The sequence below is a fragment of the Manihot esculenta genome, chromosome 16, assembly GCF_001659605.2.
Source record: "Manihot esculenta cultivar AM560-2 chromosome 16, M.esculenta_v8, whole genome shotgun sequence".
Lineage (NCBI taxonomy): Eukaryota > Viridiplantae > Streptophyta > Magnoliopsida > Malpighiales > Euphorbiaceae > Manihot > Manihot esculenta.
The window spans coordinates 7,293,846-7,308,065 of NC_035176.2; the positions used below are offsets into that span (position 1 = coordinate 7,293,846).

Below are 14,220 nucleotides of genomic sequence, written 5' to 3' on the forward strand. Positions count from 1 at the left end.
TAACTTTAAGAAGCACATAACATCCTCCATATACTTGTAATATGGACGTTGTGGGTAAATAACATTTTTCATGTGATTCTAGGTATTTGGGCAAAGAGCATATGGCCGCTTGAACATTTTGTTTGTCAATATCTTTTAGCTCATTCACTATACTATTCATGATCTTAAAGTGTATTTATTTGATTATATAGTATAAGCTATAGGATTGATAAGCGAGATTCCTTCATATCTCACTTTCAGATGCAAACTATATGTTTGTTGTTAAATTATATTTTTATAGACTCAAGTATAACAATATCATGCATACTGCTCACTAAACTGATGTGAGCATTTGAATTCACTAATTCCAAACATTATATGCCTCACGGTCCGGCCTTTGCTAGGTTATGTTGCCCTATTCTAGTATTTCTATAACTAGATTAAGAGATTTTAGAGCTCTTAGTTCTTCGAGCACATACTAGATTTTCTTATTTTAGATTTTATAGTTATCCTCATTCAGCTTCTCTCACTTATTAAGATAATTAAGCTAAAAAGATTTGGAAGCAGATATTATTCTTAATCTAAATTACAGATATTTATGAACATGAGTTAATGTCTTAGTTCATACATATACTAACCTTAATAATAATGAATTATAGCAATAATTATTTTATATTAGATTTTAGAGTAAAAAATTCACTATGTTCCGAATTATCGTCTAAAATCCTAATGTACTACAAAAATTAATCATAATTAATTATGTTAAGGTTTATGTCTTAAATTATTTATAATTTAAGAGTTTTAAAAATATTTTATGATTGATATCTAGAAACATCACCTTATATGTCATATATCAACATATAATATAAAAATAATGAACAATAAATAATTCATGAAATAAAATAATATTATTTAAAATCATGAAACAATGAAAAATAATATTATTCATTATAGAATTATCTAAAGTAGCATTAACAAACTACATAGATAATAATAGTTCCCAAAAGAAATTATTCACATCTAACATAGAGTTGAGATACTAGAATAGAATGTTCAGGAAACATGTATAGAATCTCATCTAATCGATTCAAATCATAGTCAACTCTAGGAAGATATTTGGCTGAACTATAGACCTACTATTAAGTCTTGATAATCCTATCGAACGACTCGCTGTCTTATTTGCAACCAATTTAAAATATTCATCAATAAATTCCAATATAAGGCAACTATAGGACTCATTGACATTCTCTCAAATGAAATAAAAATTCCTTTTAAATTAAAATTAGATAACACGATCCTTAAATAAAAATACATCTTTTTTTATCTTGCAAAAAAATATATATATTTTAAAAAAAATTTTATCATTCACATGGATGATAAACTACACTAGATAGTTTATCTCATTTGAAGTGTCTATAGAATCCATCTTGGAGATGATCAGCTATTTAATTATTTCATCTACATGAGCTCTTTACTCGGTAGAAGTGCTCGAACGAGTCATGAATGACTTGCCCCCTATTAGAAGCTGATATTACATTTTTGTACACATAAAAAAAATAAATAATGATCCAAAATAAAAAATAATAATGACATCACCAACAACAAAAAAAATTTTAGACATTTTTTTCAAAAAATATTATTAAAAAAATATTTAATAATAATTTAAAAATTATTAAAAAAATGATTATATAAAGAAATGCCCAATTTTATTTTTTTTATAAATGTCACTATTCAAAATTTTTTTATAAATTTTGGACTATGAATTTATTTTTTTTGGGTGATTTACGATTTAGTCCCTAGGTATTACCATTATTAACAAGTCAGTCCCTGTATTTTTAGAAACCTATTAAAACGTTCTTATATTTTCTCTCCGTCAACGAAATAGTCCTGTTTATTTTTGCCGTTAAAAATATAGTAAAAGACTATATTACCCCCCATTATTTTTCTCCTTCTCCTCCTTCTTCCTTTTCTTCTTCATCAATTCTTCTTCCTTTTGCTTCTTCTTCTGCTTATGCTTCTTCTACTTCTTCTTCTTCTTCTCCTTCTTCTTCTGCTTCTTCTCCTTTTTCTTCTTCTGCTTCTTTTTCTTCTTTCTCTTCTTCTTCTTCTTCTCATTCGTCTTCTTCTTTTTCTTCTTTCTCTTCTTCTTCTTCTTCTTCTTCTTCTTCTTCTTCTTCTTCTTCTTCTTCTTCTTCTTCTTTCACTTCTTCTTCTTCTTCTTCTTCTTTTTCTTCTTCTCCTCCTCCTCCTCCTTCTTCTTCTTTTTCTTCTTTCACTTCTTCTTCTTCTTCTTCTTCTTCTTCTTCTTCTTCTCCTCCTCCTCCTCCTCCTCCTCCTCCTTCTTCTTCTTCTCCTTCTTCTTCTTCTCCTCCTCCTCCTCCTCCTCCTCCTCCTTCTTCTTCTTCTTCGGAGGAGGAGGAGGAGGAGGACGAAAGAAAAGACGGGGACTATTTCGTTGACAAAAAGAAACGATAAGGACGTTTTAATAGATCTGAAAAAAGATAGGGACTATTTTGTTGACAAAAAGAAACAATAAGGACGTTTTAATAGATTTCTAAAAATATAGGGAGGGATGATTTCGTTGACAGAAAGAAACGATGAGGAGGGACTATTTCGTTGACATAAAAAACGATAAGGATGTTTTAATAGATATGAGAAAAGATAGGGACTATTTCATTGACGAAAAAAAAAGATAAGGACTTTTTAATAGATATGAAAAAAGATAAAAATATTTTAATAGATTTTATAAAATGTAAGGACTAACTTGTTAATAATTGCAATATACAAGGACTATATAAATGATTTTATTTGAGGGTAAAATTGGATTTTAAAAATTTTCTCTCTCCTCTTTTATCTAATTTTAACAGAAAATAGGACGGAAGGACTATTTCGTTGACGGAAATAAAACATAAGGACGTTTTAATAGGTTTCTAAAAATACAGGGACTGACTTGTTAATAATGGTAATACCCAGGGACTAAATCGTAAATCACCCTTTTTTTAAATAATTTTTTTAATTAAAAAAATCAAAACAGGTCTAGACTGCCTAAGCCAGTGTGTGGGCTGGGCCCACGACTCAGCCTCAATATTTCAACATCGAACTAATTAAACAACATATCAGTTCACATTGTATCGCAAAGCCCAAACATAATAACATATTTTATGCAAACTATGCATATAAATTACAGTATAAGGATTACTTGAAATTACAGTGTATTCCACAAAAACAATTACCGGGATATCTAAGAAGGTCACCCGATACATACAGAAGGTAATCTAACCCAACTAAAAGAATAAGATTGATTTACAATTTAGTCTTTTAGTATTGTCATTATTAACAAGTCGACTCCTGTATTTTCAGAAACCTATTAAAACGCCATTATTTTTTCTCTCCATCAACAAAATAGTCCTTCCGTCTATTTCTGCCATTAAAAATATAGCAAAAGACCAAATTATCCCCTTATTTTCCTCTTCCTTCTCCTCCTTCTTCTTCATTGATTCTTCCTCCTCTTCTTCTTCTTTGGTTCTTCTATTCTTCTTTGATTCTTCTTCTATTCTTCTTTGATTCTTCTTTGATTTTTCTTTTTATTCTTCTTCTTTAATAAGCAGGAGGAGGAGATTTTTCTTCTTCTTCTTCTTCTTCTTCTTTTTCTTCTTCATCATCATCATCTTCTTCTTTTTCTTCTTTTTTAAGGAGGAGGAGGAGGAAGGACTATTTCATTGACGGAAAGAAATGATAAGGACGTTTTAATATATATGAGAAAAGATAAGGACGTTTTAATAGATATTTGAAAATGTAGGGGCTGACTTGTTAATAATATCAATATTCAAGGACTAAATAAGGAGTTTTATTTGAGGCCAAAATTGGATTTTAAAAATTTTTTCTCTCATCCTTTATCTATTTTTAAGAGAAAAAATGACAGAAGGACTATTTCATTGATGGAGATAAAAATTAAGGACGTTTTAATATGTTTCTGAAAATGTAGGGACTGACTTGTTAATAATGGCAATATTCATGGACTAAATTATAAATCTCCCAAAAAATAAATTGGAAATAAAACTTTTTATTATCTTATCAAACTGTTTTTGATAATTGATAGCCTTTTAACAATAGAGAGAAGAAAAAACAAATTCGAGAGGGGAGAGAGAACTTCCTTTCTTGGTTAACAGTCGGGTTGAGAGAAAAGGAGTTGGAAGACAGTTATGTCCACCGCTCACACTGAGCAGTTACATAATTACATGAACCGCCAAACACTTGAATTTGAATTTTTTTTCCTTTGTACCTTTTTTTTTAAATTTATATGAAATAAACTAAAACTAGGTTATTATAAATAAAATACAATTTTAGGTCGGGTTTTATATTTTCGGTTCTATTTTGAATGTATAATTTCTTTAAAAATAAATAAAAATTTATGAAAAATTATATATTTTATATTATAAATTTATTTAAAGTTATATTTATTTTTGTAAAATAATTATATTACAGAAAATATGTTGAAACGATTATATATATATATATATTGTAAATTAATATAATAAAACTATATTAAATTAATAAAATTATTATTAATTAAAAATAATATTTTATTCTATTATTTACAAAGAATTGTTATATTTTTTATATTTAATGTGTTAATTTAATAATTTTTCATAAAAATCGTTGCTTTATAAAAATATATATATATATTTTTATAAATTTATGGAATAAAAATATAAGTATTATAGATTTTAATTTTTAAAAATTTACAAAAACTTTTATTTTTATATGTTCAATATTATAATTTTCTATTAATTAATATTATAAAACTTTTATAATATAATTGATTATGAAAAATATTTTTTCAATAAAAGATTATAACTTTATTTTTTTATATAAAAATTATTACTTTATTTAAGTATCATATAAGAAATCACCATAAATGTTAATATTCACTGGTAGTATGGTAAAGTGCGTGAATAGATTCTACTATGCAATCCCCAGTTTCCAATTTCAAAAAAAGAAATATTCTTTTTTTCTTATTTTCGTTTTTATCTTAATTTTCACCATTTCAACACATTTAGACTACTGGTCAATGATTTCCAATCAAGCATCAATACGACGATCGATATTTTCCATACAGATGTCCCGCGTTATGCATGGACTTGAAGGAGCAAAGTCATTTTCAGCTTTTAAAAATTATAGCCCTCTACTAAAACCACCACACTTAACTAATCAATCAGTTTCGGCTTTGTAAAAATTATGGTGGGTTGCTTTGATCGCTTGCCCTCTCATCCAGAAGAAGGTAATAAGTTTCTGCTACTTGTTTCAGATAGGCTTTCACTACACCAAAATAGCGTATATGTAATTTTAGGTGGGTTGTGCCTCTTGCTAACTTGCTTATGAATTCGATTTGCTTATTCTATTTCCATGTTTTTTGCGGTTTTTCATCAGTCTCAAGCAATATGAAGTGGTTGGAGAAGAGGAACACTGGAGTTCCTGGCGTTTCCAGAATTACATGTAGCTTGCTTATGTTTATGTTGTTAAGGTGCACGGTTGAAGTCCAAGCTGAATCTTGTAGTCTCCCACTCCCATACGAAGAAGGTAAATAATATGCAGAAAATACAATATTTATATTGGTTGGCAGGGCCATTCAGCCTATGAGCTTTGCTACAGCCAGTGAGCTCATGAAATATTCCATTGAGAGGACCAGCAGATCACAGTTTAGGTCTGTGCAAATAAAAATAACAATAACAATGGCGATGGGCCGGGGTTAGACTGGTTTGTCATGCTAAGTCATTTTTTTTGCTTATAAAAAATAATAATAATAATAACAATGAGTATCCACAAATGCACAGAAAAGACGTGGAAAGAGAAACAAAATATAGTATTTTAATGACTTGTCAAGTATTTGTTGGATTGTGTATGTAAGAAGTTCCCTATTTGGAGGGCTTTCATTTCTGAGTTGGATCTGATTTCGGTATGATTGAGCCTGATAAATACGAGTTTGATGTGCGTATCCAGTGCAAGCTCTACGGGAAATTGCAGGACAAGTGGGAAAAAAAGACTGGAATTTCAGTGTAGATCCTTGCAGCAATCACTTAAGCTGGCAGACACCAAAATCTAACCTCATGCCATCGTACAACAATAGTCTCATATGCAATTCCACTGGCCTAGATGGTGTATGCCATGTTGTGAAACTGTACACTTCTTTCGCCTATTTTCAAGTTTTCTTCTATTTGATCCTTCACTTTTGCTCTTCCCATTTGGAAATTGATAGGTCCTAATAATAACTTGAACTGCAGATTTCTCAAGGGGCAAGATCTTCAGGGTGTGCTTCCAGCATCAATTGTGAAGTTGCCTTTCCTTCAGACACTGTAACAAATTATTCCAGCTATTGTGCTTATAATATCATAAATCCATGAGGACTATAACCTCTAATTCAACATAACTCTTTTATGTGATTTTCAGTGATCTGACGCGTAATTACCTCAGTGGGAATATACCACCAGAATGGGCTTCCACAAAGCTGGAATATCTGTAAGAAACTTACTGAACTTAGTGATGGGGTAGCTAAAATAGATACTCACTACTGCTGAATTTATAAATTTACACCCTTCAGGTCCATCACAGTGAACCGCTTAACAGGACGCATTCCAAGTTACTTGGGAAACATCACCTCTCTCGTATACTTGTACTTTAGCTGTTCCTATGTCTCTCTTTTATCAACTTTGCTGGCTTCAACTTTCATTGGGAGTATTAATCTTGAGAGAAAATTTTTTCAGGAGCTTAGAGAACAACCTTTTTTATGGAACTGTTCCTCCAGAGCTTGGAAATTTGGTTAATTTGGTGAATCTGTCAATCCCTTAAACCTTCTCTTTTAAAAAATTTATCTTTAATTATTAAATTACTGGAGTACATGACATGACTTTGTTACTTGCTTCTCTTCGTTGAATACAGCATTCTTAATGCCAACAATCTCAGTGGAGAGTTACCTCGGGCACTCACTAAAATCAGCAAATTAACTGAACTGTAAGTCCTTGCAACACTTTATACCATATGATTTTTCCTCTCAGATTAATAAGTTGTGTGTTTATTTATTTTAATCTTACTTCTGTACTGGCTCATGTTCAGTAGGATCAGCAGTAACAATTTCAGTGGAAAAATACCCAGTTTTATTCAGAGTTGGAAACGACTTGAAATGCTGTACATTCCTTTCCTTACGATAAAATTTGAATCTGCTCAACACTAGTTTTCAGGTGGAATTTAAAAACATTTAAAATGGTGGTGTTAACAGAGCAATCCAAGGCAGTGGTCTTGAAGGGCCCATTCCATCTAGCATTTCTGTCTTGACTAATTTAACTCAACTGTGAGTTGTGCTTCTTTACTTTACAAACATACTATGTTTCTTGTCTACGATTAAACATCTTAGATTTTTATGTCCATGTTCTACTATACCATGCAGGAGGATTAGTGACTTAGGTGGGGGAGGTTCTAAGTTTCCAGACTTAAGAAACATGACAAACCTGAAGTATTTGTGAGTCATTTTACTTCTTTGCTTTAAACTTGGAATTTTTTCACAGTAGTAGTTAATTAAGTTGACTTGAAGATAATTTGCATTGCAGGTTATTGAGCAACTGCAATATATCTGGAAATTTCCCCGAGTACATAAAACATATGAAAAATCTGAAAGACTTGTAATATCTCTCATTTCTTGAATTCCTCTGTTCTACTTGTATTTTGAAATCCATTTCCGATATGTGTAATCAATAACTTTGGATTTTGATTCATCTTTATAGCCCCTGTAGAATATTTCTGCAATGGTGACATATATACTACTTTTTTCAGTTTCTTAAAAGATGTTGTCTTGCAGGGATCTCAGTTTCAACAGATTGACTGGAAATCTCTCAACAGACTTTCAAGGTTTAGAAAGCTTGGAGAGCATGTAAGCATTCTAAGTTCTTGTGGGTAGCTAGATAGCGCTCACGCACACACACGCATATAGAAGGCATCTTCTGTCAATATTAGTGTTGAATATAAAGTGAACTCACTAAATACCATATGCCATTTTGTTAATGTTTTTCCAAAATTCTTGTGATTTTTTTCCTCTATAGTCTCTAATTAAGAATCCAAATTTCCTTCATTCTTCTATTCGACCATTTATAATACTCTTCATGTGTTCTAACAAAGTGACTTAATCATTATATAGGTATCTGACGAGCAACTTTCTAACTGGACCAATCCCCAAGTGGATCCTCGAGAGAAATCATAGATAGTGCGTTTGTTTTCTTATATTCCACATCAAAATTTAGAAATTTATGTTGATTTTGTTGCTTAATGTTTTGAAATAATTTGCTAAAGAAACTTTTGACCAACTTTGCATTTATTATTCACCTTTTGAAGAAAAGTACTCCAAAAATTTACCTTCATTTACGAGCTAATATTTGTGTGCAGTGCAATAGATTTCTCCTACAATAATTTTTCTGAAACTTCTGTCCCATCTACATGTCCAGCCACAGTGTAAGAAGAACTCTCTTTTTTTTTTTTTTTTTTTTTTTTTTTTTTTCTTTTCTTTTCTTTACATTGCCTTTTGGTGTTTGAAGAATGGTAACCTCACTTATTGAATTCTCGAAATTAACTTGTGTTGGTACATCAGGAATTTGTTCAAAAGCTCTTCCAGAGGGAAAAAATTGTGAGCTTCTACTTTATTAAATTTCTAAGAAGTCATTCCATCATTCTCATTTTCCTTTCATTTATATTTTCAAAATGAAAATTGTATCCTTCTTTCATTTTTGTTTAACATAAGCTGATACTTATTTCTTGTTTTCCTTTCCAGAATGGCTGAAGAGTGCCTGACCAACTTTCCTTGTTCAAAAGGTTGTCAATGGATGATATATATTCAATTTATTTTCAAAAAGCCTTTCCATTTGGCATTCCAATAATATGATGGAATTAAAAATGAAGAAGAAGATCAAATAAAAAGGCGAACTCTTTTGAATACATAACAAATTTCATTTATGACTGCTCTATTATGGTTGTTCATATCTGATTTCATATTGTTAACATTGTATATCTACCTGTTCAGAGCATTATTCATTGCACATAAACTGTGGTGGAGGAGCAACTACCATTGGAGACATCAGCTATGATGGAGATGAAGAACCCGGAGAGGCAGCAAGATATGCTCCCACAAAAGAAAATTGGGGAGTTAGCACCACAGGACATTTTTGGGATGTGCAAAATGCTTCCTTACTTGCATACACAGCAGAAAATATATCCACATTAAGAATGCCAAACTCTGAAATATACAGAAAAGCACGTCTATCTCCCCTCTCTCTCACATATTATGCACGCTGTTTAACTAATGGGAATTACAATGTGAAGCTTCACTTTGCTGAGATAGTAATCAGAGATAATAGATCCTTCCACAGTCTGGGAAGACGGATATTTGATGTTTATATTCAGGTAATCAAGTTCGTATTACATGCTATTTAACTGTAACAAAATGTATAACTTGCTGCATGTTTAGGATGAGCTCGTGTTGAAGGATTTTGAAATAAAAAAGGAAGCACATGGGGTAGACAAAGAAGTAATTAAACCATTTAAAGCAGTCGTTAAAGATGGAACTTTAGACATTCGCTTTCATTGGGCTGGTAAAGGAACAACAACAGCTCCAGTTAAAGGAGTATACGGTCCTCTCATATCTGCCATTGATGTGGTATCAGGTAATTTTTATTTCTAGAACATTAGAAATTGTACGCTGTTTCAAGGCACATGGGTTATATATAAATTGCAATCTGAAAATTATGGATGTCCATTTTCAAAATTTCTACAGAATCCAAGCCTCCTAATGAGAGAAAGAAGAAGCTCATTGTGGCTGGTGCAGTAGTTCTGCCATTGCTCCTCATTTTCATTGTAGTGGCCATTCTTTGGTGGAAAGGTTGTATAGGAGGCAGGATACTAAGGGAAAAAGGTACCAAATGGAAACTCCATCCAAAAATGGAACTTTTCATTATATAAAATTATAAAGCATCACATTATTTTTTTATTATTTTTTAATATTTATACTTATTGAGATCACGCATTAAATAAATAGGAAAAAGTTATATATTTATTATTATTATTACTATTATTAAAAAAATAGCTTAAGGAAAATAGAAATTTGATATATTATTTACATATTATGCCAAGTATTAGAAAACAAAAAGTTACCTATCAATTTTATTGAATATATAAAAATTATTAAAATTATACAAAAATAATATGCATTAAAGTTTAAGTGGGTAATTTGATATGCTCATAATTAAAAATATAAAAACAAAATTTCATGTTTTTATAAAAAGCCATTTTATCCGGTAACTTTAATTTTATCCTATTTACTCTTTCAACTTTTAAATGGTAAAATAATTTAATTTTTATAACTGACATCTGATATTCTCGCGTTATTACATGGTAGAGATTAAATTATTTTATCTCTCAATTTTATTTTAATTACTTCTTAACTTTTAAATTTTAAATAATTTTAAATAATTTTAAATAATTTATACAGAGTAAATTATTCAAAATTTAAAAATGAAGGAGTAAATAATATTAAAATAAAATCGAGAGATAAAATGATTAAAATAAAATTTGGAGATAAAATAATTTTTTTGTGAAAAGGTGATAGGACAAATTATACATTTGTCCAAATATAAATAATATTTTAGAAGTTTAAGCATCCCACTTGATTTATTCTTATAGTAGAGGAGATAGACATGTGGCAATTTCTTATAAACTACTTTTAAAGACCAGCTTTATAAGATATATACATATAAATGTCTATAAAATAGTTTCTTTTCTCCCTTTATTTATATATATATATATATATAGATATCCTTTGAAGAAAATTCTTCCAAACTGACTAGCAATTGGCAGTAGGGGTGAGCATTCGGTCGGTTCGGTTCAAAACCGAACCGAACCGAAATAACCGAAAACCGAATTGCAGAATTTTACACAAACCGAACCGAACCGAATAAGAGGAATAACCGAATCGAACCGAACCGATTTGGTTCGGTTCGGTTCGGTCGGTTCGATCGGTTCGATTCGATTTTTAAAATTTTTTTTTCACATTCATTCTAAAATCCAATTAAAATATTTTAATTTTAATTTTTATAAATAAAAAATCAATATTGGGACTGGGGACGGGGACGGGGACGGGGACGGGGACGGGGACTGGGGACGGGGACGGGGACGGGGACGGGGAGCGGGGACTGGGGACGGGGACGGGGAGCGGGGACTGGGGACGGGGACGGGGAATGGGGACTGGGGACCTGGGACTGGGGACGGGGATGGGGACGGGGACGGGGGCGGGGAGCGGGGGCGGGGAGCGGGGAGCGAGGACTGGGGACGGGGACTGGGGACTGGGGACAGGGGACTGGGGACGGGGGACGGGGACGGGGACGGGGAAGGGGACGGGGGCGGGGGCGGGGGCGGGGGCGGGGGCGGGGGCGGGGAGCGGGGAGCGGGGAGCGGGAAGAGCGGGGAAGAGCTAAAACCGACGTAGTTTAGTGATTTCGGTTCGGTTCGGTCTGATCGAAATTTTTGAATCTAAAACCGAACCGAACCGAAATCACCGATTTTTCAAAAAATTAAACCCGAACCGAACCGAATTAAAAATAAAACCGAACCAAATTTTTAGTTCGGTTCGGTTCGGTCGGTTATTTCGGTTTAAACCGAATAGTGCTCAGCCCTAATTGGCAGATCTTAGAGGGTTGGATCTGCGAACTGGCTCTTTCACTTTGAGACAACTAAGAGCTGCTACTAAAAATTTTAGTTCTGAAAACAAGATTGGAGAAGGTGGTTTTGGATCTGTGTACAAGGTAACACAGCTAATACTTTCATAAATGACTCATTTGATGTCTGAAAATATTTCTTCTATCCAAGAATGCAGGATTTTGGCAAATCTGCTACGACATTACAATTTCAATGCATGATTTCCGAGTAATTTATTGCATACAATAATTCCACTGCAGGGTGAATTATTGGATGGTACCTTCATAGCTGTGAAGCAGCTATCTTCCAAATCCAGGCAAGGAAACCGTGAATTTGTGACTGAAATAGGCATGATATCTGGTTTACAGCACCCAAATCTTGTAAAGCTTTATGGATGTTGTATTGAAGGAAATCAGTTACTGCTGGTTTATGAGTATTTGGAAAACAATAACCTTGCACGTGCTCTCTTTGGTAAGCATAACATCATTAATCACATTCCTAGAAAATTAGATTTTTATAGTATAGCCATCAAACATGAAATTATTTGTTTTAAGCCACTTCTTTTATTGTTAATTTACAGGTTCAGAAACAAGTGTTCTAACATTGGATTGGGCAACAAGACAAAAGATTTGTGTTGGAATAGCCAGAGGTTTAGCATTTCTCCATGAAGAATCAACACTCAGGATCGTCCACAGAGACATCAAAGCAACAAATGTTCTGCTTGACAGGGACCTAAATGCCAAGATATCAGATTTTGGGCTGGCTAAGCTCTGTGAGGAGGAAAATACTCACATTAGCACCAGAATTGCAGGAACTGTGTAAGTAACCATAGTCTAATTCTCTTCCTCATTTTCCTTTTTCTGTGAGATAGATATTCATGATACTGAGACTCCGTTTATTTGTGGAAAATGGCTTATATTTATAAAATATTTTTTAACAAAATAAACTATTTTTTATCGTTTAATTTTAATTAAAAAAATAAAATATACTAACAAATTTAAATATAGAGGTGTTAATAAAATTCTCAAAATACATAAAATAATTTTCTCTATTGAAAAGAGAAAGTTATTCTTCTTAAAATAGTTTAATTTTCCTTTTAATTAGAAAATTTATTTTTTTAAGAGTCTCAAACGTCAGAAAATATAAAAAATATTTTTTTAAAAAATATTTTCTATGAAACAAATAGTGCATAAATGAATACACGTATTATAAATCCATTAATCTGGCTTTTTCTATTAAAGGAGCCTAAATGAATACATGTATTATAAACCCATTAATCTGGCTTTTTCTTTAATTGTAGAGGATATATGGCTCCAGAATATGCATTATGGGGATACCTAACAGAGAAAGCAGATGTTTACAGTTTTGGTGTTGTTGCTCTGGAAATAGTCAGTGGAAGGAATAATGCCAATTACAGACCAGAAAATGAAGCTGTTTGTCTTCTTGATTGGGTGAATTATCACAATAATATTCTTTTCTGTCATAGAATCTTGATCTTTGCATAACCTTGGAATATTTATTCAGATATTCTAAGTTTATCAACATTTTTTTTCCCTTTTCCTTTTATGAATTATCTCTTGCAGGCCTTTATTTTACAACAGAAAGGAAACTTAATGGAGATAGTGGACCCAAGGTTGAAGTCTGAATTCAATGTAGAAGAGGCTGAAAGAATGATTAAAGTGGCTCTTTTATGCGCCAATGCATCACCAACACTAAGGCCTATAATGTCAGTTGCTCTGAGTATGCTTGAAGGGAAAACAACTATTGATGAGGAAGTGACGTCAGATCCTGGCATTTATGCTGAAGACATGAGATTTAAACCCTTGAAGAGCCATTACCAGCAGATGCAACGCCTGAGTTCAAGTAGAAGCCAAGAACCAATTTTTTCATCAGATAACACATGGGCTGGATCTTCAACTACTGCATCTGGTTATGATCTCTACCCGATCGATCATGATTCCATGAATTTAAACGTCAGTGAAACTTCGTCTCTTACACGCTAGTGTTGCTTCTAACAAGCAAGGTAATTGCAAAACTTTATAATAATATTGTAGTGTCTGTAATAACCGAAATTCCATTATGTTTCAACTCTGATCGGTAACATATACAGGGACTCTGCAAACACAAATGTCTTCTTATCAAATTCCATTAGAATTTTACAGCAAAAGTATTTATTAAATGGCATGGATGAAGTGGAAATTTATTTATTTTTCTATTCTATTATTATTCTTCTAACCATATATGAGCTTGGTAGAGTATAGCTTGTTCCTATATCAAGGGAAAAGAGGAGGGTTTTGATATGTTGACTGCCAGCATGAAACTCAAGCATTTTGAATATATTCAACAATAATAACAAATAAATCTTATTTACGAATTAACAAGAGTTGGCAAAAGGACTTGTGTAACCTACTCTAATTAGTTTTGAATTAAAGTAGGAGTATTAATTTTGAACACTATCCATGAATATGACACATAAAATAGAGGGTTTAAGTGTCAGGAGTGGAGGACGAAGCC

The 14,220-nt window shown here is 32.1% G+C and overlaps 1 protein-coding gene across 3 annotated transcripts; it reads left to right on the forward strand.

The window, feature by feature from the left end:
• The first annotated feature begins 5,099 nt into the window (after positions 1–5,099).
• Positions 5,100–13,924, forward strand: LOC110604052 (probable leucine-rich repeat receptor-like serine/threonine-protein kinase At3g14840). Of its 3 annotated transcripts, XM_043951626.1 has the most exons (26): positions 5,100–5,260; positions 5,410–5,559; positions 5,980–6,157; positions 6,261–6,332; positions 6,427–6,495; positions 6,578–6,649; positions 6,741–6,812; positions 6,916–6,987; positions 7,090–7,161; positions 7,253–7,324; positions 7,421–7,492; positions 7,581–7,652; positions 7,829–7,900; positions 8,165–8,230; positions 8,410–8,475; positions 8,612–8,647; positions 8,792–8,832; positions 9,041–9,420; positions 9,485–9,680; positions 9,791–9,928; positions 11,695–11,813; positions 11,967–12,177; positions 12,287–12,524; positions 13,007–13,157; positions 13,290–13,729; positions 13,817–13,924. In XM_043951626.1, the coding sequence occupies exons 1-25, from the start codon at positions 5,218–5,220 to the stop codon at positions 13,707–13,709; spliced, it is 3,150 nt and encodes a 1,049-aa protein (XP_043807561.1). In that variant the 5' UTR covers positions 5,100–5,217; the 3' UTR covers positions 13,710–13,729; positions 13,817–13,924. The 3 variants fall into 3 exon arrangements, with proteins under 3 accessions (XP_043807561.1, XP_043807560.1, XP_043807562.1); XM_043951625.1 differs by having other exon boundaries at positions 13,290–13,924; XM_043951627.1 differs by having other exon boundaries at positions 7,093–7,161; positions 13,290–13,924.
• The last annotated feature ends 296 nt before the right edge of the window (positions 13,925–14,220 follow it).